The 26,172-nt window shown below is 36.6% G+C and overlaps 1 protein-coding gene across 1 annotated transcript in view; it reads right to left on the bottom strand.

Moving 5' to 3' along the window:
• Window positions 1-299: 299 nt before the first annotated feature.
• Window positions 300-26,172, bottom strand: part of LOC116499987 (very low-density lipoprotein receptor-like) — a 29,644-nt gene continuing 3,771 nt past the window's right edge. The window contains 2 exon segments of the mRNA XM_032204906.1: window positions 300-545; window positions 1,354-1,453. Of these exon segments, the coding sequence (XP_032060797.1) occupies window positions 300-545; window positions 1,354-1,453 (346 nt within the window).

Below are 26,172 nucleotides of genomic sequence, written 5' to 3' on the forward strand. Positions count from 1 at the left end.
TGCTTCCCAAGAAGTAGCTGAACATTGCTTGCTGATGAGAAGCACGGAATATTTTTTTTCTTCCTTATGCTTCCATGTTACTTTTTTTTTTTTTTTTTTTTTTTTTTTTTTTTTTTTTTTTTTTTTTTTTTTTTCCTTACATTAAACTGGTACTTATCTCAACCCATAAGATTTTATTCATTTATTTATTTTCATTTTATTTTATCATTTTATTTTATCCACCTGTCCTGAAGAGGGGGAGTGAGAGAGCAGCATGGTTGTGCTTAGCTGTACATTGTTTTTTTAATCATCCTTGAATCTTATATAATATTTCTATTTTCTTTCCGGTAGTCATTCTCTGTTTCCTCCTTCTCCGCATTTCTTTTATGTAATGGAGTTGAGTCAGGAATTTTTATCCATGCTGGCTTTATGCCAAGCTGGTTTGACTTCAGTACAATAGGATGGACCATTGCTGTTTGAGTAGTTTGTCCTTGAAGATAAACAGCTCTCCTGTATTTCTTTTTTTCTTCAAGACGGAATCGAAGGGATTTTTTTCTACGAGTTCCCTGAACAAGCATTAAGTAAATTTCTGAAGCCTCTTATTATTCTTTCTCTCTTCTTCATTTTCCTCAGGATACTTAATTATGTCATCTCAGGATCACTGGAGTGAAGGTTGTTGACCATCACATCATGCTTCTTAATTCACAAATATCCAGATCCAGCAGAACAGCTTCTACATTCAGTCCATACTGCATTTGCATCTATTTATTGTCATTAATGCATACCAGAATTTTCCTGGTTTTCTTGCATGTAACCACGTTGTCCCTCTAGTGGGTACTGGGGTAGCTGAGGTCCTCCATGAAATCCTGGTCTTGCTACCATGAAATTTCTTCATGTGGTTTGAAGCATTTTGCCACTGTTTAATCAGGAAGTCAGTATCCAGTGCTTGCCATGACATCTCCTTTATTGATCTCACCTCAAATCTAGACTCAAAAGCAGCTGATCAGCTTGTTGTGTGTTCCACAGCAAATTTTCATGCATTTAGTCCACTTCTTTAAATTAAGCACAGCATCATTTTCTTTTCTTCCTTGTCTCTCTTTCTGATATAAACTCATCTCAGCATGCCATGCCACTACTGCATGACTGCAAGTTACCAAAATTTGCAGTAATATTGGAATTAACACTGTTCCTCAGTTATCCAGCTTCCACAAAATCTGTTTGTCTCCTTTTCTCTCCTGTTCTGCATTCTGTTTCACTTCTCTCACATTTCTGCATTTTCTGAGCATAAGAAGTTAGCTTATAAGAAGTTAGTTTTTATTTCTGAAGCTGAATCCAACAAAACTCCACGAGGTACATCCCTGAGAATATGCTTACCATTTCTGTAATTTGTTCAGACTGTTTTTTTGGCCAGTTCACACATTCACACTGTATCTTCTGTGAACCTATTTTATTTGCAATTGCAATGGTGGGAATCCTGCAAGTAGGAGCGCACATTAAAAGTTTATCATAAACTTATATTCCCTAGTATCTGACACCTGATTTCTCCCCTGTTGGCTGAGTATTACAGGTTCACAACCTACTCGATGCCCTTTTATAGCACATATGTACACTTTTCTTTGACCAACTGCTAATTTATCCTTTTTTTTTCTTTTCTTTTCTTTTTTTTTTTTTTTTCCCCCCCTTTTCTCATGACTAGAGGGCCTGTGATTTCTGTTTTTACTGATTTCATACTTCTCATCCTGTTTTTCTTAGTTATCCTCCTTATTTTGGGACAGTGGGACCTTCCTGTTATCTGCTTAATGTACTCCTCACTTCTATACTACTGTCATGCCTGCACAATCACTTTTGAATATGCAAGATTAGTGGATTTTCCACTACAAAAACAACTTTTATTGCAAAAACACAACTTTGTTTCTCACAATATCATCAGACAGATCTACCTCAACAACAGTGTGCTATAGTACAAAGGTGTACTTTTTGCTACAAATTATTTGAAAAATGTGTTATGTTTCCTATATTCATGTATTCTTGCTTACATTTCAACTGTTGTTAAAAAAGACTTGTATATTTTAACTTTGTGCATAAAGTGGCCAATTAGCTGTAACTACATGAATTCATGCACTTTTTTTTTTTTTTTTTTTTTTTTTTGTGTGTGTGTGTGTGTTAGTTTTCATGTTCATTCTGTGTTTATTATCTGAGAGAATATTAAAAGAAAAATACCATCACCACCCTCAAAGTGTGTGGAAAAGTTTTTCCTGAAAAATTGGACACATTTCAAACATGAAAGTGAAGCTACTATGAGAAAATTGATTTTATTATTATTATAATTATTATTTATTTATTTAAACAGAATTTGATTACCAAAACTGTTAATTGATGTAATGATACCTTCAGATTATTGGTCTATCCAGCTTGAGGTTTCCAAAGGAATTCCTTGGTGTGATTCTGCAGGCCAGGGGACCACTCCCAGTCAGCAGTTTGGTTGTGACCACAATATTTTGAAGAGTAAAATAATTTATAAGAGTAAAAAATTTAAAGGCCTACTCTGTGCCAGTTGAAATTAGGGGTAGAAAATGAGCCAGGTACACGTTTACTTTCCTACTATACACACAGTAGATGGTTCATCATTACTTAACATTTATATCATTTATATTGAGTCCTATTTTTATTTTTAATGTTTATTAAACATTATGAAAAATCTAAAGATTATCTATATAATAAATATAATGTAGGAATTAATTTGATCATGTGAGAAGAGTCACAGGTAGAGAAGAGTCACAGGTAGAGAAACAACATAAATACAAATAAATCATTAAGGCACTGCAAATGAATTAATTTTCTTCACAACTTTTCTGTCACATTGATTTACAAGGCTTCTTCTTTTAGCCTTAGGTTTAGGAACTTATTTTAAGTCAACTCAGACTTGTAACTTTATTTTTGAAAATTATTTTACAACTATGTTATAAAAACACTTTTTAAAGTTCTCTATGTTATGATATAGTATACTGATTGACTTAGCAGACAGGTTTTATTGCCCTGATGTGAGATTTCATTGAAAGATAATTAACTGGGTCTAGGATGCTGTTCAGCTATTCAGATCACAGCTTTCATCCAAGTCCTTTGTCATTTTCAATGTTTTAATTCCATTTACAAAACTGTACACGGTGACACACTTTATAAATTTAACACATTCATACTCTATCATTTTCTTAAATCAAAAATGCTTTAAGTTAGGGCATTGAATAACATTACTGAAATGAACTGGAAAATAACTGGACCATTGTGATATGCTTTTGTTAATTAGAAACTTTCTGAAGTGAGTGAGTGGTAGTCAGGTCTCCTACCTGAGCAGGTAGAGTGAAATATAATGAATGAAATTAAATCGTAGCTTCTTTGTTCCAAGATACCTGTATGTGAAATTTTAGCATGAAATCATACCTACCTAATGCTGTATGTTTCTCTGCTGATCATCTTTACCCAGTACACAAGCTTTTGACTTTATGTTACAGCCTATGGTTAATTTGAGAATTCTTTATCAGTCTGTATTGCTGCACTGCCTGGCTCAGGGAAGGAACAGTAGAAATCCTCCTTTATTACCTTAACCTGTCTTCCCATTCCCCCTCAGTCTTAAAGTAGAAAACATATATAAGGTAGGAAACATATATATATATATATATATACACGTGTGTGTGTGTGTATATATATATATATATATTTATTTATTTTCCCTATTGTGTGATACAACTAAGCACTGGAGAGTTATAGGGTCCTCTTAGATTTCTGGAAAATGACAAGAGATAGCCAAATCTCACCCTGAAATACAGAAGTTCAAATTCTGACCTACCTTGATTTGGGCATTTTTTTATTTTTTATTTTTAAACATGGTAGAATACTGTTAGCCAACTCCAGAAGGTAATTCATACCAGCTTAGGATGGGCAGCTGAAATTACATTGTTGTCCTTTGGAGATTACTTTTTTTTTTTTTTTTTTTTTCCTGCTAGGCTGTGAAAGAAGACTTCACTGGCTGGTCTACAGACATCTAACTTTTAGACATATAAACAATGAGAAATTAATCTCACCATATCCCTAAAGGTGAAATTACGTTGTAAAGGTCTTTTAAATCTGAAAAAGATTGCAGTTAGTTATATAGTCATATAATACATTTTTTCTTCCTTAAATCTCAAATACTAGAAAATAGCTTTAGACTGAAACTGTCTTTATTTGAAAAAGAGGTTTTCTAGCAAAAATGCAATCTATGCCAATTCAGAATACAAATAGTAAAGATTTTAATTTTTGTTTTTTTCTGTTTCAGATGATGAGATTTTAATTCAGTGTCTTGACTGAAAAAATTCCATTCTTGTCACTATTTATTTAACTATTTAACCATGTATATATATGGTTAATTCCAGCAGGTCAAAGTAGTTAAAGGTCTTGTCCTTCATTGTAATACCTGTAAAAGTACTTCTTATAACCAAGCAGGCTCTTAGCACATACAAAACACCCACTGATTGTATCGTGACTACTGTTACTATGCATGACATTTTTACTGAGCAAGTTTCTGATTGCCTGATGGGGAAAGAGGGAAATTGATATTATTGTAGAAGGTTATGCACATGGTAGTATGCTATCCCAGGGTAAAAAAAAAAAAGAGAGAGAGAAAGAAAAATCAAGGAGGTAGATAAAACTATTTTATTAATCAGTGTCTTATAGCAGATAAGATTAGAGAGAAACTACATGCTCCATGAATAAAAGGATAGACTTAAAAAAGAATGTAGGCTACTGAAGCAAAATTTGTTATTTGATACATTACCACATGCAGTTCTATAAGCAAATATGCATAAGCACTTACACATTTTTGCATTATTGCTTGATGTATATATTAAACAATTCAGAGCAGATTTAACACAAGTCTACATGACTAATTTCTATACAGGGCAGCAGTAAGTTAGACAGCTATCTTAGAAAGGCCAGATAGGTTTAAATCTCTGAGAACAGCTGGTGATGTATGTATATTCTGACTAAAACCTCACACCCGTATTCTGTTTAAGCATAAAAATGTAGACACAAACAAACTCTGCCTGAGCAGAGCTGTTACCCTTTATATTCCCTACTTTGACCTTATGAGCCACCTTTGTGCCCTGCATCATTTTTTTTCATTTCTGTGAGGGTCCTAAGGGACTTTGTGTGATCTGGGAATTATATCCTTCCATTACTTTTTTTTTTTATGCCTAATTTGGAGCTACCCCTAATAATAGTAAATTATGAAGAAAAAAAAAAAAGTACTGAAACCTAATTTTGTACACTCTGGACATCTATATTTAGTTACAGAATCATAAAATGGTTTGAGTTGGAAGGTACCTTTAAAGATCATCTAGTTTCAGCCCCCTCTGCCATGGGCAGGGACAACTTCCACTAGACCAGGTTGCTCAAACTATCCCTGGACATTTCCAGATAAGGGGCATCCACAGCTTCTCTGGGCAACCTGTTCCACTACTTCACCACCTGCATAGTAAAGAATTTCTTCCAAGTATCTAATGTTACCCTTTTTAAGTTTAAAACTAGTACTCTATATTCTATCCACTGCATTCCCCGATAAATAGTCCCTCCCCATTTTTCTTGTAGGCCTCTTTAATACTGAAAAACTACTAAAAGTTTTCTCTGGAGCCTTCTGTTCTCTATGCTAAGTAGCCCTAACTGACTCAGCCTTTCTTCATAGGAGAGGTGCTCCAGCCCTCTGATTATTTTTGTGGCTATCCTCTGAACCCACTCAGACATGTTTATGTCTCTTTTGTATTGGGGGCCCCAGAGCTGAGCACAGTACTCAACATGGGGTCTCACAAGGGTAGGGTTGAGGCAGAGAATCACCTCTGTTGAATTACTGGCCATACTTCTTTCTGTGCAGCCCAGAATACAATTAGCTTTCTGGGCAGCAAGTATGCACTGTCAGCTCATGTTTGTTTTTTTTATCCACCAGTACCCCCAGGTATTTCTTTGCAGAGCTGCTCTCTAGTCACTCATCACCTGATTTGTACTCATGTTTTGGATTGCCTTGACCCAGGTGCAGGCCTTACTGAACCACATGTTGTTTGGATGGGCCCACCTCTCAAGCCAGTCCAGGTGACGATGGATGGCATCCCTTCCCTGCAGCATGTTGACTGCACCACACAGTGTGGTGTCACCATCAAACTTGCTGAGGGTGCACTCAATCCCATTGTCCATGTCACCAACAAAGACATTTACACAACAGCACTGGTCCCAGTACTGACCTTTAAGGCACACCAGTTATTATTGATCTCCAGCTGGACATCAAGCCAATGACTACGAATCTTTGTGTATGACCATCCAGACAAATCCTTACCCACTGAGTAGTCCATCCATCTAATCCACATCTCTCCAGCTTAGAGGCAAGGATATCATGGGAGACAGCATCAAATGCTTTGCACAAGTCCAGGTAAATGACGTCAGTTACTCTTCTCTTATCCATCAATGCTGTAACCCTTTCATAGAAGGCCACCAAATTTGTCTGGCATAATTTGCCCTAAGTGAAGCCATGTTGGCTGTCACCAATCACTTCCATGTTCTCTGTGTGCCTTAACATATTTTCCAGTAGGATCCACTCCATGATCTTTCCTAGTACAGAAACGAGACTGACTGGCCTATAGTCCTCTGGGTCTTCCTTATTTCCCTTTTTAAAAATTGATATATATATATTCAGCCAGTAGGAACCTCACTGGATTGCCAGGACTTCTAAAATATGATAGATAGTGACTTAGTAACTTTATCCACCAGTTCTCTCAGTACCTGTGGAGGCATCTCAACCAGTTCCTTGGACTTGAACTCCACCATTTCATGGTCACTACAGACAAGGTTGCCCATGAACTTCACATTCACCACCAGCCCTTTCTTGTTGGTGAGAACAAGTTCCAGCAAAGCACCTCTCCTCATTGTTTCCTCTATCAGTTGGAGAAGGAAGTTATAATCAAGATATTCCAAGAACCTCATGTATTGCCTATGCCCTGTTGTGCTATCTCTCCAACAGATATCAGGGTGATTGAACTCCCCCATGAGACCAGGCCTTGAGAATATGAGGCTCTTTTATCTTTCTATAGAGGGCCTCATCTGCTTCATCTTCTTGATTGGGTGGCCTGTAGCAGACCCCCACTATAATATCACCTGTCCCTGTCCTTCCTCTAATTCTAACCCATAAGCTGTCAGCTTCTCATCCATCCCCAGGCAGAGCTCCATGCACTTCAGTTGGTCATTGACACAGACACGCCTTCCTCCTCATCTCCCCTGCCTATCCTTTCTGAAAAACCTGCATCCTTCCATTCCAACACTCCAGTCATAGGAACATAGGAACTATCCTACTGCATCTCTTTGATACCCATACAAGATCATACCTCTACAGAAATGTGCACATCTCTAACTCTTCTTGTTTAGTCCCCATGCTATGTGCATTTGTATTGAGGCATTCAAATCTGACCCCTGATGAGACTGCTTTATTGGCCGCAATGGCTGGCATTCCTTTGTGTTGCTCTCCATGTGCTCTCCTGCTGACTTCTGATCCCTTTCCTGGCTCTGGGCATCTATTGATGGTGATAGCACCAAACCATTAAGATTCAGATGGATTGAAGTTTCCTTCTCCGAGCAAGTTCAGTTTAAAGCTCTCTTCACTGGTAGCTGAAGATGCTGGTAGCTACAAGTCTGTAGCTAAAGATGCTTTTCCCCTCCTCTGACAGATGGACCCCATCAGTCCCCAGTAGACCAGCTTACTCAAAGAGAGTCCTATGGTCTAAAAACTCAAATCTCTGGCTATAATACCAATCCTGCAAACAGGTATTGATCCATCAGATTCTATTCTTCCTTTCAATGCCTTTTACTTTGACCAGTAAGATCAAAGAGAAAATGATTTGTGCTCCAGAGTTTCTTAGAGCTGCTCCAAGGGCTATGTAGTCCTTCATTATATGCCTTGTCCTGCTCTTGACAATGTCATTGGTGCCTACCTGAAATAGCAGCAGTGGATAGCAGTCTGTGGGTTGTACAAGGCTCAGTACTCCCTAATATGAGACACTGGTAGGCAACACACCTCTCTTGAGAGTGGGTCAGGTCAGCAAATTGGTGCCTCTTAGAAGAGAGTCACCTGTTAACTATCACCTGTTGAAACAGAGAAAACTGAAAGACCAAAATAGTGGTATCAATGTTTTATTTAGGAAATCTGCTTATGGCTATCAAAGCTTGACAGAGGTGTTGTGAACCTCCACTACAGGAGAGGTAAAGATTTAAGACTTAATGTTGTCTTAAACATTGACACCGCTGTTGGCAAAATCATTATTACACCATGATCTGATTTTTTTTCTTTACGTGATCTCTGGGAAAAAAAGAAGAAGAAGAAAATAAGAAAAAAAAAATATACATATATACCCTTAGCTGCTCTATGAAAACACATTAAAATATCTGGGTAAACATACAACCAGGATATGGAGTAATTTTATGTTATTATTTTTGTCCATATGATATTTTAATATATATTGAACCTGCCCAATATGATAATAATTTTTAGTAGTGCAACACACAGTGTATTCTCCACATGTTAGATGAGAAGGAAATGTTAGTACTGTAAGAAGTGGTTTCTTAGTTGAAGGCTGGCATCCATTCCCTTAGGAAAAGGACCTTAAACCTCAACACTTATCAGGAACATTCAGACGTAGAATCAGGAAAATCACAGAATCACAGAATCACAGAATTTCTAGGTTGGAAGAGACCTCAAGATCATCTAGTCCAACCTCTGACCTAACACTAGCAGTCCCCATGATCCTTATTATTCTTACTCACACAGCCTCATGAACAGGAGATTTATTTATTTATTTATTTATTTATTTTAACAAGCAAAGTAATATAGTTTTATTTGCTTTATGCTCCTAGCTGAATTTCTCACTTCATTCATTACCTGTGTGTCTACAGAATAGATGGACATCTGATAGCATTTCAGATTACAACAGAAAAAAAAAAAAAAAAAAAGTACCAGAAATTCTTTAAGTAGACATATAACTATACGATAACCATAAGAAAGAATAACATTGCTTTCCTACCACCCTTACTTTTCTTCCATTTCATTATATTTTATACAAGTAGTGTCACACTGAGAAGATCCAGTAATATGTCAGAGGTGTGGAGAGATGATTTTACCTCTGGAGTCTGTAATGTCATTAAAATACATATAGACATACAGTTATCTACATTATAATTGATAATCTATCTGGTAAAGACTATCTTAGTGAAATCACTTGCAATTTCAAAGACATTTTTCATCTATAATTTCAATGCTATGCCGTTAATTTATACCTTTTCAGATTACTGGTGAACTGGTACTCCTAAAATATGTGCATAAACTCTCTGTCCATTCAGTGGAAAGGAAATTCCAAAGGTGAGCATTTTAGTTACTGCCTTTTCTTTGGATTCATGGTCAGAAATCATGCTTATGAGTTTCACACCTAAGAACAATTAGTTATTCCTGGGACAAAAACTTTAATTTTAATTTATTTTAATTTAATTTAATTATTTTTACTTTTAATTTAAAAGCTTTAGTTTGCTCTAATTTTGGAGGAAAAAAATAAAAAATAGATTAGTCTTCAAAAACAATCACATTCCCTATCCTTCCACTCCTATAAACTTTAATAAATAGATACAATTATTTAAAGAAAGTGAAATAACATTCACTTGTGACAAGGAGAGGCTTTCCTCTAATTTCCCCAAATAGCTTAGGATAAGAAAGATTTGGGCACAATTCTCTGCATTTCCAAATGTCCCTTCAGTTGCTCTGAAAGGACCAGATATTTATCATGGAGTAACTGATTGATTGTTGGGACTGTGCAGTTAGCCAATGATGAAATGAGGCCTTATCTGGACTATGTTCCTTTCTAGCAACTTTAGGGTACAGGAAACCAGATCAACTCCACACATGTATTGTTACAGGAGGTACCTCTCAGTTGTGTTTTATTTTTTAAAGCTTATTTATTTAGAAAGACCATTCTACTTGCACTAAAAAGGCTACACTTTCTTATTCTGGAATTACAAGGTCTGGATGGGAAGCTGGAACATACTGCAGATGGAGAAGACATAGTTGCTTCTTCATTCTAGAGAGAGACTGGAAAATTACTATGTCTCTCCTGTACTGGCCCCAACATTCCAGACGTGTCTTAACTATTCAGAGAAAAAAGAAAAGATCATCTCTTCATCAGCCTGCTGACAACACTCTTCCTAATTCAGCCCAGAAAAACAAAGAACACAACAGTTCATGGCTCTGAGTAGAGGCCTCTGACATTACAGGGTCTTGCTTCTGTGGGTACTCAGAATTGTGCCCTGTTGCAGATCACCATCATTGGTGAGCAGGTGTAAACTGTCTTCAGCAGAATTCCTGACTCCCTTCTGTGCAGTCTTCTGCACAAGCTGCTGTGAAAAACATTGCAATTGTTAGCTTTGCACAGATTGAGAGTATGTGCCTTGGTTATAATAATTGGTTATAATAATAATAATTGGTAATAATAATAATAATAATAATAATAATAACAACAACAACAACAACAACAACAACAGTACTGATGTCCAAGAAAGTGGAAAATAATGGTGTTCAGACAATGCCAAAATTTATAAATTCTGACTGTTGTTTCATATACAGCCATTAAGGCATTTGCAACTTCATATGCCAAGTACCATTTTAGTCTTAGTTGGTTCCCTTGGGAGCCATAGTAAAGAACAACTTTTAATTATTAAATTGTTGCTGAAAAAAGGGAATGAGAACAAAGATAAAAAATCTGGTACAGTGTGAAGAGCAGAAACTGGGTACAGAACAAGCACAGGATCCAAGACTGGAATGGTAACTGGAAACAGGTCATGTGCTATACAGTCATGTACAGAAGGAAAGGGACCAGTTAATTTACTAAGATGCAACTGAAAGAACCTCGAGCAACTTCCTGCTTCAACCAGATCTGGGATTAAATACTCTTTTATTGTATATGACCTGATGAGTCCCCTCCTTGATTCTTCTCTGTGGGCATCAAATTTTCATGCTGTTATTATTATTAGCTGCTTTGTTTTGAACAGTTTTGTGGTCTGCAGCTACTGAAGTTAATGCGACTGTTTATATGCCCTGAAGAATAACTGTGTTGAATCAGTGTCTTTAATGATAAATTACATTGATTAAGTAAGAAGTGATGACATATATCATCATAGAGGAATTTCTCATGATCGTTCTTCCAGTGGAAAGTGTCATCTTCAAATGTTAGGGTAACATCTGCTCACTGAAAAACCAACAGTTTAGCCAAAGTTTTTCAATAGCAATTGTTTATGAAAGTTAAAATAGGGAAATCATATTCCTTTACTCTTTAAAACAGAAGCCTAGACTTATACAAATGCTTCACCTTCATAATCAGATTTATGATAGTTAGTTATTTTTCGGAAGGAGAATCCAGGATTCCATGAAGATTTGTCAGAAAACTAATAACAAATGAAGCTTGTACACATAAAGCTCTCCATTGAATTGCGATAGAGAAATAAGACATTCCAACTTGCCTGGAATCAGAAATTGTTTAGCAGAGAAAGCCTGAAGCAGTGTGACTTCCTCTGGGAAAAAGTAGACATTAGAGATCAATGGAAAGGTTAATATTTACCTTTTTTTTTTTTTTTTTTTTGCAAATTAACAGATACATGGGAAGTTTAATGTACAACAGCTTTAACTGAGGGTTGTTTCTTTTTTTCTTTTTTCTTTTCTTTTTTTTTTTTTTTTTTTTTTTTTCTTCCTCTAGCTTTGTAGTCTCATTAGCTTCATCGTTATTTCTCAGCAGCTGGCAACATGCAATGAAAAACTAAATAGAATTACAATAGTTGCTGAAGCAGATAATATAACTAAAACTGTGATGCATACTTTTTGGGATTCTGGACAATATGTTGCATTCCTCTTATTCTCTGAAGTGAGAGGCCAATTAGATTCTTCATATGAACAGTGCAAAAAGGTGATATGTAATCTGTAGAGGTCAGCAGATTGCATTCAGCTCCAATGTGAATAATTAAAATAACTCAGTTTGAGACTTGCTAAAAACCTGAATGCTAAAAACTTTATTAATTATATGTATGTGTGTGTATATATTAATTTATTAATCATATTTATGTGTCATATATATCATATATATATACACACACATACATATCTATCAGTGAAAGGAAAAAATAAGCAAAATCTTTCCTGAAAATGTAAACGTTAAGTTTAATTCTGTGACAAACTGGTGAATTGTTTTTTAAAATGCATTCATATGATTATTTCTTTGAAAATATTGATGTGCAATGTTCATATTGAGCCAGATTCTCATAACTTTCCAGTGATATTAAAGGGATTACATAAACTATATACATGATGCAATATATATAAACAAAAAAACGGTATAAATTAGCATATATATTTACTTTATGTTTTTGTCTGCATAGGACTGAAATTAAATTATGGGTGTCCTAATCATAATGATGAACAACCCCTCTCCCAGTAGCATTGCTCTCTGAAGTAAGTAAAGTGTTTAAAACCCCATAAAAGATTTCTAATTTAATTAATCAATGCTTGGTTTATCCTACATACATTTTTAATAACATGTTCTGATATTTGGTAAGAAAGCAAATAATTTTGGTTGTTTCCCTTGCCCACACATGTACACAAGATTTTGATAAAAAATAAAAAGTTTCATATGGCTTAATATACAAAGTGGAAATCAAACCCACTTTAATAAGTCCTCCTCATATTTCAAGTATCAAATATATATATATATATATATGTTGTTTTATTGATTATTCCACTAAATGCAAAGAATTGCTTAAAAAACAAATATGCACCACACACACACACACAAAAGGGAAAATATAAGCCAAGTATAATTCAAATACATATTTTAGTGGACTTCTGAAGACCAGTAAAACATATAAACATCAAGTGATCTTTTTGCTCCTAAATCAGACGGATACGTGTCTTACATGCATTAAAAAACAAACAAACAAACAAACAAAACAAAACAAAACAAAACAAAACAAAACAAAACAAAACAATATGACTACCAATCCATCATCTTACCCCATATGTATAGTTAGCAGGCCAAGAGCCTTTTGAGTTCTTCTGCTTGTTGCACGACAGGATCTCCCCATGAGCAGGGATGCCTCTCAAGGTCACTCCTGCTGCAGAGATCCTATATTCCTTGTGAGAGATTCCTTGCTACAACAAATCCTCAGTAAGTGATTAAAAGCTTGCTAAATTTTGCAAGCTGCACCAAGTTTATATCTTAAATTGATTATGCACATATAATCCTTAGATATAAACTATTGACCAGGTCTAGGACTAGGAGTAGGTCCAGCCACACCCAGGTCCCTTACCTCTGGTTCAAGGAGTTTAGAAAGCAAGGCGGTGTACTCTGAACCTTGTGCATGAATGGGATGGTGACCCCTACACATCAGACTTAGTGTGTCCACAATGCAACAAATAATCAAGTGTACTTTGCCACCGCGAATCTTAAGTCACTGTCTTATTTCTGATTAAGCTTTGTTAGATTACTACACTATATCAATAAATATATTGCTCCCTTTCTCTTAGAAGTGAAGTATATATATTTTCATCTATGACAATCTGTCATGTGAGGAGAGGTTGAGAGGGATGGGTCTGTTTAGCCTGGAGGAAAGAAGGCACAGAGGGATCTTAGCAATTGTGAATAAATAGCTGATGGGGTAAGCAGAGAAGATAGAGACAGGTTTTTCTCAGTGGTGCCTATTGACAGGAAGAAGACAATGTCACACTACTGAAATTATATTAAATTCTATTTAAACATATGAGGATTTTTTAAAATTATTTTTATTTTTTTTAAACTGTGAGTGTAGTCAACCTCTGGAAGAGAGATTCCAGCCTCCCAGAGAGATTGTGGAGTCTCTGTCCTTCAAAAACAAACGGTCCTGAGAAATCTGCTGTATCTGACCCTGATTTCAGAAGAGGCTTGGACTAGGTGCAGAAGTGCCTTGAAGCTTCAGTGGTTCTGCGGTTCTCTGATTCTGTGATTTGGAAAATCTTGCTTTCAAAACTGCTTGTTCAATTCAGTATCTCTTGTTCTGTTTGTTTGTTTGTGTTCTTGCTTGTTGCAAACATTTAGAAGACAGATTTTGCTCTGTACAAACATCTCAAAAAGAGCTTTAATTAATAGAAGTACAGAGACTGATGTGCAAATGAGTGTTCTTGTGTTTGATTACATATTCTTGAGTGTAATTATGGGGATTCACTTCAAAAGTGCTATCATACCACTCCATAATGTATATTCATGTCCACTGGCACAACTCCTATTTCAAACCTTTGAGCAGATCTAATCATCCCAATTTAAAAGAAATTATCATACTAGAAAACTGTATTTTCTTCCTTCCTCCTTATATATGAAGTTCATCATCACTGCTAGAATCCCATCTTTAAATCTACAACTGTATCGGTTATACAAAATGCTGTGGTATAATCATGGGCCTCTAGCTTGCCTTCAGTTTTAAATATAGCTGTTCATGAAGCCTAAACACTGGCCATTGTCTGCCATCATGGAATCACAGAATGGCTTGGGTTGGAAGGGACCACAAAGATCATCTAGTTTCAATCCCCCTGCCATAGACAGGGATGCCACCCTCTAGATCAGGTTGCTTAGGGACTCAGTACCTGGCCTTGAACACCTCCAGGGATGGGGCATCCACAACCACTCTGAACAACCTCTTCCTAGCCTTACCACCTTGGAGTGAAGAATTTCTTTCTAATCTCTAACCTAAATCCCCCCTCTTTTAGTTTAAAAACATCCCCCCTTGTCCTGTCATTATCCGACTGAGCAAAATATGTTCTCCATCTTTTTTATAATTCCCCTTTAAGTACTGAAAGGCTGCAAAGAGGTCTCCCCAGAGCCTTCTTTTCTTCAGGCTGAACAGCCCCAGCTCTCTCAGCCTATCTTAGTAGAAGAGGTGCTCCAGCCCTTTTCTGGACCTTTTCTAACTGATCAACATCATTCTTGTGCTAGGAGCTGCAGGCCTGGATGCAGTATTCCAGGTGGGGCCTCTCAAGTACAGAGCAGAGGGAGACAATCGCCTCCCTCCACCTGTTGGCCACGCCTCTTTTGATGAAGCTTAGGATACAGTTGGCCTTCTGGGCTGTAAGTGCACACTGCTGGTGCACGTTGAGGTTTTTGTCCCCTAGAACCCTCAACTCCTTCTCTTCAGGTCTTTACCCCTTATACTTACCATAAGCAATGCCACAATATACAATGTATATCCAATCATTATATTAGGATTCAGTCATAATGGAACTATACTTTATCCTAAGGAGCATAAAGAATGGGCCCATCAAAATGAAGGAAAGTGGCAGATGATTAATATAAATACATGTATTGTGCCCGAACAAAAAGGTTTCATTTGTGAAAGTAACACACACGCTTGAGACCCAAGACATTTGTCATGACACTTTCAGATGTATCCCAATGAAATCCGTGAAACAGTACTTGTATATATTGGAAAAAGCTGTGTTTGCATGAGAACCTGTTGTGATTCCATACTCATAGATAATATTAATGTAGATACAAGTAATCACTCCAATGTTTGTGTTTGTAACTTTGCAAAAATTCTAGGATGTGGTTTTAGTTATTCAGCTCCTGTCACTTCTTACCAACTTATTACATCCAATTACAATATATTCTATGACCTGCTGCCTACACCTGTTGGAATGAACCTTACACTGGTGAAGAAATTACTACCACATGAAGATTTGAAGCGGTTGGTGAAACAAACTCAAGAAAATGGAGAAAAAACTCTGACTATGATCCGTCTTGATATAGAAGTAAATTGAGCATTGGAAAGAGTAAAGAAGGATGAAAAACACCACTGGTGGGACACTTTGGGTGGTCACCAACTGCCACAAGAATCTTCAACAAGATGCTTCACCCTGTTATTGTATTATTAATACTCACTGCATTATGTTTTATACTAACAATTACTTTGTATGTTAAACTTTGGATTATGATGAAATGTTTAGTATCCCTACAAGATGCATATATACGCTATAATACACATCACAAGAACATACGTGATACACCTGATATATACTAAATGTCATGAAGCTTGAGTAGAGTATTCAGGGTGGATTATGTGGAATAATTGCCTAAAGTGATTTGGAAATTAAACTGATATTCACATTTTAAATAAAAGGTACAGCACTGAAAAAGCTTCCAGTGTGGAGTGTAGCTGCACTAAATAGAAGTGCCCTATGTCTTCAACCTTAGATGTTAATCATACTGGGGGAACTTGGTGGGCTGACTCTGAAAGGAACAGTAAGGAGTGTGGAGCAGAGTGGAGACATTGCAGCTAGGCTCAGTGATCAGACGGGGACTTGATTGTTCTTGTGCAACCAAAACTGATAAGCTGCACATTTGCTACCCTGAGCCAATATCCTCTTATGTTTTTGACAAAATGCTGTACTTTGGTGAACTTTTTGTATTACAATATCATTATAATACCAAAACACACCTCCATCCCAAAAAGATACCAGTTGCAGAGGTGTAAACACCCCACACTGAGCATGTGCTCAGAATTTCTCTGAGCCAATACCTTTAAAGAAAAGTGAGAAAATTTTGCATCAAACGTAACAAAGATATGCATGTCTAGAGTCACTCAAGCTCCACCTAAAAGATGGAGAATAATATAAATTGACTTAAGAGAAAGAGGATACTAGGGAAGGATACATTCTGACTTCTGGGATCAGTCGACGGGCTGAGCCTCTCTTCCCCCCACTGGGATGCTTTTGGATAAGATAAGTGAACAAAATGCACAACATAAAAATTTACATCATGGAGGCAGGGCAGCACTGCTAGGAATGATGTGAACACTTAGCTTTACCCAACCCCTTCAAAACTGAGCAACAAAATTCTCTGGATTTTGTTCTTTGAGTTGTACAGGAGACTTCAGAAGAAGGGCTATAGAGTCATACAGTGAAAATTGAAAGAGAAATCATGAACTTGTTAGCTTAAAAAACATTTTGGAAATTTTGTCAGAGAGAGAGACAATAGACATACATTTTTTTTCATATCTAGCTGTGAGGTTATTGTGTGGATACTGGGATGAAGGAAAGGTCTGGGAAAGACTCTAAGGAGATTATTATGAGTGATCACTCTCCAGCAAAGTCTGAGCAAGGAAATCTAAGCAATCTTCAGCAATGACTCAAGATATAGCCTGTGAGTTTTGATATTGAATCACAGTTTTACAACTTATCAAAAGTTATAGAAAAAAAGCAAGTATGTTATGGAAATCTATATGTAGACATCAGCTACTGTTGAAATATATATATAAAAGGCAAGTCTAAAAATATTTTGCAAATAACCTTAATTTACCTAATGGGAGCATTATATACATGTATTTCTGTAATAAACAAAACTTGTGTACATTCACTATGGACCAGTTAGTGAAGTATGTACAGAAACACAATAATAGAATATTGAGTCTAAGTCATTTTTTATTTTCTTAATTTACAGTCCACAAATTGATCATGACAGTGACAGTGGCAGCTCTGGTAGCAGTCCATCATCAAATGAAGATGCCTCCATTAAATCTTGATCTTGAGGTCTCTTCCAACCTAGAAATTCTGTGATTCTGTGATTCTGTGATAAATGACTAGAATGTATCATACTGTTGCCTACCAGCATCCATGTAGAGCATTTGACTTTAAAAGTCAATTGAAGAGATATGTTCTAACTTTCACATATTGTACAGCTTTGCTTATTGTCAAGAAGTATTTTTTTCCTCTTTCAGTTGAAAACTTAAAAAGGACATATTTTTTTTCCTAAGTCTATAATGCCCCAAACCATGAAAATATTAAAATGCTTCTAATACATATTTGTTACTGTGCATTTAGGAAGGAAATAATCATTTGCTCTCTTGATTGACTTCAAAGACAACAATTATATTGAATATCTGAAAATGTAAGAAGTACACTACTGTCAGGTACTTTAAACTTCACAAAAGTTTATCATTCACATCTCATAATGTTAAGTTCAGTATAACTACTCTTAATGAAAAATGGCATTTAATATTCTCTTCTAATTGCTCTCCAGCTCACATACTGCCCAGAAGCAAAATAAAATTTGAATAAGTCATCTGATCTTTTCTGGTGTGCTAACTTTGGCTAGTTGTCAGGTGTCCACCAAGATGCTTCTGTAGGACAGGGGAAGAAAATACTGTGATAAAGCTCATGGCTTGAAATAAAGACAGGGAGATTACCCCCCACTCAATATCATGGGCAAAACAGAATAAACTCAGGAAAGATTATTTTAATATGTTGTCAATTAATAGAGTATGGTAGTGAGAAATAATAATAATAATAAAAATAAACTAAAAATACCGTCCCCCCAAAGCCTCACCTCTTCCCAGGCTCAACTTCCTTCCCAACTATCCTATTTTCTCCTACTTACTGAGTAGTGTAGGGAGATAATGAATGGGGGTTGTGATCAGTCCATAATGCTTTGTCGCCTCTTCACACTCTTCCTCTGCTCTAGCATGGGGTTCCTCCCATGGGATACAGTCTTCATGAACTGATCCAGTGTGGGTAACCCATAGGTCACATCTCATACCAAAAGCCTGCTCCTGCATGGGAACTCCACAGGCTGCAGATGCCTTCATGCCATAGCCACCTGCTGTAGTGTGGGATCCTACACAGACTCCAGCATGATTATTGATTATCTGCTCTGATATGGTCTTCCATGGGCTTCAGGGGAACTTCTGTTCCAGCACCTAGAGCACCTCTCTTCTTTCTTCCCTTCTGCCCTTCTTCTCTTCTTCTCTTCTTCCCTTGTTGGTGTCTGCAGGGTTTTTCTTTGATATTTTTCTTACTCCTCTTTTCCAAAGCTTCTGTGCAGAGGTGGGTTTTGTTGTTGGTGGTTGTGTGTGTGTGTGTGTGCTTTGTTTGTTTGTTTGTCTGTTTGTTTCTTAAATATCACAGAAGTGACACCAGCATTGCTGATATTTACTCAGTTTTAATGTCCCTTTTGGAGCTGGCTGGAACTCTGGAACGGGCTACATCTGACATGAGGGTAACTCTGTGTGTCATTTCACAGAGGCCGTTTGCTGTTACCAAAATCTTGCCACATAAATCCAATGCATCCTTCAGATTGTGATATCCTACATCACAGCCATGTGAGTGTCTCCCTTGCTTCCACCTCATGCCTAGGATGAAAATGAAAATTAGATGAAAGGAAAATTCTAACCTTAAACTCCAGAAAAGTTAAGAAACTTTTATGAAAATTAAGGTAAGTTCAAACTCACTTCAACCTTAAAACCACAAGTATGATTTCTAAATCTGAGTTGGTATTTATTAGCTTCCTCCCTTGTCAGTGGAAAGAAGTAGTTACTCTCAGAGTGTAATTCATCTCATTCTGAGACAGGAAATTACAGTAGGTCAGATGAATCACCTTTAAGGATTCATGGGACTGCTTTGCTATACGGGCCTGTGGCTATAAAGGCAAACTGGAAAGTTGTTTTAGATTGAATGGATAGATGGTTAAAGTTAATTAAGATTAATCCCATCCTTAGTACTTAGTGTTTTGTGTGCTTCTGACATCATTCCCAACACTCAACATGGTGACTGCAGTGTTCCAACACTCATCTAATTCTTAGATGTTATATATGCTATTTGTTAAGTGAGAGTGTGTGGTTAAAATTATTGAAGGAGAAAAGAATAAATGTAGCAAACCACAAAGATTTATACCCATGCTTTTCCAGAGTGCACCATATATTAGAACTGCCTTGGCAACAGAGGCATAAAATTGCTGAGTTGCACATCTGACCTGAGATGGTAAGAACAGCGTAGAACTCTCACTCTGTTTAATTTACCTTAGTTAGAGAGTTACTCCCCTTGAATTGAGAATTATAATGAGGAGTCCATAGGATCAAAATGCAGAAATAATTGTAAAATAAAAGGGAGCAGTTGATACATTCAGAACGGATAGACAGAAAGCACTAGTGAACCTGTGACTTTGCTTTTAATAACTTGCTGCAGATTTAAATAACAGTTTAATATATACCAGTCAAATAAGATGTCTGGTGAATAAGATGCCAAGAGACTTTGCTTACCCTTGCATTTACTTCTTATTTTATTTCTCAGCCTGATTAGAAGATTTTTATTTTTAATATTCAAGGCATTTCAATGAGCTGTGTATTTTATATTGTTAATAGCTTGAGATCACTTCTAGAAAGATTTGTACTAGAAGCAGATATAATTCTTTTTTAAAATGCAGAACTCTTGCTGACCAAAAGGAATATTACTAGAGGTCACCATGTTGTCTGTAATATTCCAGAGGATTGCCCATGCATCCACTGCATGAACAAAAAGCATATTGAGCATTTTCCTCGTGGTAATGTTGATTAAAAATGCATGATAATACAGTTCTCTGGAAAACATAAGCAAATATTTTACTGAGATTTCTTGGACATTTTGAAACATATTCAGTTTATGAAATGCTAATGCCAAATTTAAGGGTCGCCATTCCATCCATTCCATAATTTTCCTCACAAAACTGAAAATGTTCACTGCTCCCTGGAAACCGGAAGTTTCAGATATACTGGTTATTTTCTTTCTTATGAAATGTAATGGATTCCCAAATCGGTAGCCCTGGATTTTGTTCCCTTGGCATACACAAAGGCTTTGAAGGCAGCAAAAGACATTGCACCTACCCAGCCTCCTCTGAGGACTCCCCCCACCCTATCCATGAAAGCAGGAGCCCTGTTTCAGCTCAGCTTTAGGCCATCATCCTCTGACTCTCTGACTCAGTAATGCTGTAGAAATGCAAGTCTGTTTCTCTGCCACAATCTTTTTTTTTTTTTTTTTTTTTTTTTTTTTTTTTAATGATTATGGGTTCTGTTTTTCTGGACCCCAACCTGTGGACTGTGTTCCTGTGGACATCCCATCACTGTGGACCTGCATGGCCACCACCAGGTCTGATCCTAGTCCTGACTTGATTGGCTTTACAGCTTGACCTCAGACTATGACCTAATAACTATGATATATCCCTGGCCCAGAGAGTAGTGGTGAATGGAGTGAAAAGCAACTGGTCATGAGTCATGTTCCCCATTCTATGTAGGGGCCCATTCTCTTTAATATCTTTATTGGTAATTTGGATGAGGTAATTGAGTGCATCTGCAGTAAGTTTGCAGACAACACCAAGTTGGGGGGCAGTGTCAACCTGCTGGAGGGTAGGAAGGCCCTGCAGAGGGACATGGACAGGATGGGTCTATGGGCAGAGGCCAATGGGATGAGGTTCCACATGGCTGGGTCCTGCACTGTGGCCACAACAACCCCATGCAATGCTACAGCCTTGGGAGAGAGTGTCTAGAAAGCTGGGCAAAGGAAAAATATCTGGGGGTGTTGATTGACGTTCACCTGAACGTGAGCCAGCAGTGTGCCCAGGTGGCCAAGAAGGCCAATAGCATCATGGCTTTTATCAGGAACAGTGTAACCAACAGGACCAGGGAGGTGATTGCCCCCCTGTTTTGAGCTCTGGTGAGGCTGCACCTCGAGTACTGTGGTCAGTTTTTGGCCCCTTACTACAAGAAGGACATTGAAGCCCTGGAGCGTTCCCAGAGAAGGGCAACAAAGCCAGCGAAGGGCCTGTAATCCAACTCTTGAGGAGTGGCTGAGGGAACTGGGGTTGTTTAGAGAGAAGAGGAGGCTCAGGGGAGACCATATAGCTCTCTACAACTACCTGAAAGGAAGGTGTGGGGAGGTGGGGCTCAGCCTCTTCTCACGGATATCTAGCAATAGGAGTAGAGGGAATGACCTCAAGTTATGTCAGGGAAGGTTCAGGTTGGAAATTAGGAGAAATTTCTTCTGAGCAAAGGTAGTCAGGTATTGGAATAGGTTGCCCAGGGAGGTGGTGGAGTCACCATCCCTGGGCGTGTTTAAGGAAAGGTTGGATTTGGTTCTTAGGACTCTTGGTTGGCCCTGGCCACCATCTCTGGTTCTTTTCTGTTAGCCTCACTGTGTACTGTGTGACAGCACCTGCTGGCCCTGGATTTCTCCCTTGGTGTCTGTCTTCACTGACAGTGAATCACCATCACTGATAGTTAGTTAGTCAGTCCTCATCACATTAGGATGAAATAGTCTTATGTTGGCTTTCAAGATACATTAAGAAGCCTAGGACTATCCATTTTAGGGACACAACTTCTACATTCAAAATACCATATCACCAGTAGTCACAGGAACCATTTAAGAGAAGGCACAGAAATCAAATTAAGTAAAAGGCTGTAGGTAGTCCTTTTTATTTTATTTTATTTTATTTATTTTATTTTATTATTTTATTTTTACTGACAAATAGGTAAATAAAGGAAAACCTCCAGATAGTTATATACTCTTTACAATAGACAATTACAGTTGTTTATATTCTAGAAGAAGATCCATAACTGTCATTAACCAAATACATGATGCAAATAAATAATACTAAGATAATACTAAGAAGTTTGTTTGAACATTTACTGATTTTATTCAAAGCTCAGAGAAAAAAATAGACTGGAAATATGACCTTGTATTTTTCTATTTTTTTTTTTATATTAATATGTGTAAAACACAATATGCAAACTTTCACCAAGTACATTCCCAGAAAGCCACAAGAAAGTGAAATAAATTTTGAATTGTACACATTGATACAGCATGTATCTAAACTGAGATCTAATCGACTGTGTGCATCCTTTTTATGGCTTAACATTTCTTAAAGTTTCTGCTCTCTGTTCCCTTGTAAAAGGTTATACAATCCAACCCCATTAGGTAGTCATAGCATATAGCAACTAACAACAATCTATCAGGAATAAAATATTAATTTAATTTTGTAGCAGAAAATTACATGATAGACATGCAAATTTATTTATTTATTTATTTGATCTATGTTAAGATCCTAACCTAAGGAAAGGTAAGAACTGCTTGCACTTTCTACTTTTAGAAAATACAGAAATAATTGATTCGGGTCATAAAAGTCAGTGCATTAACAACATTAGCCAAGAAAACAACTCTTGGAAATTTGTAAATTAATGTGTGCCCTTACCGACCATTCAGAAACATGAACCTTGCTTTTATCCTGTTTATAAGGTTTATAAGGTGTCATGGGATTGAACAGAACAAAGTCGACGTATCTCCATCTGTATCTAATAATATTTTCCCCTTCTCCTGTCTTAAACATTAGCCCATGATGTGACTTGAGATGTTGCTTTCATCAATGCCAAATGTCTGACAGATACAGTACCGTTATTCTTTACAGATTAATAGAGGTTTTTAACATTTAATACAAATCCAGCAGAATTTGTATTTATATTCCTTATGTTAATGTGGACGATCTTTTGACTTACAATGTTGAGCTTAAACACATAGATGTTGGTGTTCTGTAAATGAAGATGTAAAGTAGGATTGCATACAAAAGTGTGTGATTTCACTGCTATTAAACTTAACTTTATAAACTTATCAGAAAGGGAAAAAAAATCATGAGTCCAGAACAATGACAGAACATTCTGTCTCTTCTCTTTGCTGATTTTGTCATTGACTTTATAATTAAAGCTTGAAGATTTTCTTGCTTTATTTCTCTAGATTTCTTTAGAAAATAAAATTAAAAAAAAAAAAAAAAGAGAGAGAGAGAAAGAGAGAGAGAAATTTTAAATGTAAGGCTCACCTTCTGCTGTTACTTTCATTGGAACTGTTAGTTCATTCATGCCAAAACGTTTTGTTTGAACCACCTCAAAGTTGACAAACTTTCATCAAATCTAAGGCACAGTACAGAAACAATCTACACCTGGACTGTGAAATCTGAATTTGTGGAATTTGCATAGGAATTTCTCTTCATGTGGTGGGCAAACTTGTGTTAGAAATAATATAGCCTACATTTTTCAGTCTCAGATAGAACATTGTGAACACCTTTTAAATGGGGCCAAGAATCAAATAACATAATTAGCATAAATGGTATAACTCTAGACATGATGTTTTTTCTTTTTCATCTCGTACATCTGGTCTGCTAATGCTGCCTAACCCTTACATAGGTCCAGTGCCTTTACCTACTAATCTTAATTTTGCATTGTGCCACTGCTCCTAATCCTCAATCTATATTCACAGATTGTGGCAACTAAATTCTAGAGTTCTTTGGTCTTTCATGAAACATAAGAATAAAAGAAAAGTTACATAGAGATTTTGTAAGACTCTCTTAAAAAACATTACATCTTGTTTTAAACAGAACCAAACCAAAACAAAACAACAATGCCAACAACAACAAAAACACAAACAAAGATGTCTTTGGTTAAGTATTATGTGCACAATACTTATGGATGTCACTACAGCTAAATTAATGTCTGTTTGCTATTGAACCACTCTATCGGATACTAGCAAGTCATCTAGATATTCCTGGATATTTTTTTTTTTGTTTGTTTGTTTGTTTGTTTTCTTCTTTTTCCTTCCATTCTATTTCTCTAAAAGCTTGTGAAAGACTTCTTTTGTAACTTCCAGGACTCTTATCAACTGAAAGGCTTGTTGGGTCTTCCTTATTATGTAAACTTATCAGTCCACTTGATTTGTCCTCTTTCTTTTTCACTGGTAGAGCTTGTCACAAAAGTGACTTGGCATATCCCACAGCTGAGGAGAAAACAGGACACAAGGATAGATTTACAAAGTTTTTACTAAAGTTTAGTCATGATCATGAGACCTCCTCTTTCATTGGAGCAAATGAGAAAAAGAACATTCCCTTTGTAATTTGCAGATGCAAAATTTGCATTTCCTGGAAGTGTTCAAGACCAGATTGGATGAGGCCCTTGTCAACCTGATCTAGTGAGTGGATCCTTGTCCACAGCAGGGGGATTGGAACTAGATGATCTTTAAGGTCTTTTCAAACCCAGTCCATTCTATAATTCTAAAAAAACTCACTGTGTACAAACCTAGAAGTGGTATTATATTTTCTGGATTCATCTTCCATAGGTTATATTAAACCTCAATACAATGACATATCTTGTCATTGCCATATTCTAAGCTATTACAAGTCACCAATAAGCCCCTGAAATCAAAGAAAGCTCAATGGAGATGGACAAGGTTGATGTGCCTGTGAAGCTCAAAGAATAATGCAGAGTGTGACTGACCACAGATGTTGCAAAGAAAGCTGACTTCATTTCAATACAAAGATTGTCAAGGGAGTGTGGCTTTTGTTTATAGAAACAGCTATGTCAGTGGAGTGGATCAACTGCCTATATCACAGTTGCATGGATCAGCTGGTGCTGTGGATGTTTCTCCCTGAATTCATAAAAACCGTGTGAATGTCTCCCTGATTTAGCCAGAACAACGCAGGGAGAATGAATACATGGCTTTGTCCAACACAGAGTATGAAAAATAAACAACTAGCAAAGGAATTCCAAATAGAATAACAGGCTTGAGCTGGCTTCAACCCATGTATTCCTTTATGGAAGCTGGAGATAGTGTCATGATGGTGAGCATAACAGTAACCCATAAAGAAGATCACATTGGGATTGCAGTTGAACTGTATATCACAATTGCTATATCTTGCTAAATGTAACTTACATATGCATTGTTTTTTCAGTATATGATTTTTCACTCTCCTAACTCAAAAAAACTGTGTAACATCAAATAACTTCAAATAAGTAAATGTGATATTAAATATTACATCCTTCACATGTGGAATAGTGGAATATCTAAAAGAACCTGGTTAGTTAGTACTGGACTCTGAAACTACAAGTGGTTATACTCTCAAAAAAGAATCAATTGTTCTAAATGGGGATTAAGAATAGTAAGAGAAGACTGTGATGCCAGAAAATATAGTATTTTTAATAGTATACAAGTCATTGCTACTGCTTAGTCAACAGTATTCAGGGCAAAAAAACACTTCTGTTCTTCATGTTAAGCACTATTGGTTTAGGTCAGTACCAGCTGTCCTTGTAGAAGATCCAGCTTCTGCAGAAAATGGTGTTACAGGAGGATGTAAAATTGTTTGAAGTTTTTTTTTGTTGTTGTTGTTTTTGTTTTTGTTTTTTTTAATTAAACAAACAAACAAACAAACAAAACACATGCACTTTGAGGTTCTTTAACTCTATATCAATGGTACTTCCAGGCTCCATTATCACATTATCAATATCATAAAAGGT

This window comes from Aythya fuligula, chromosome 1, assembly GCF_009819795.1.
Source record: "Aythya fuligula isolate bAytFul2 chromosome 1, bAytFul2.pri, whole genome shotgun sequence".
In the NCBI taxonomy this organism is placed as follows: domain Eukaryota; kingdom Metazoa; phylum Chordata; class Aves; order Anseriformes; family Anatidae; genus Aythya; species Aythya fuligula.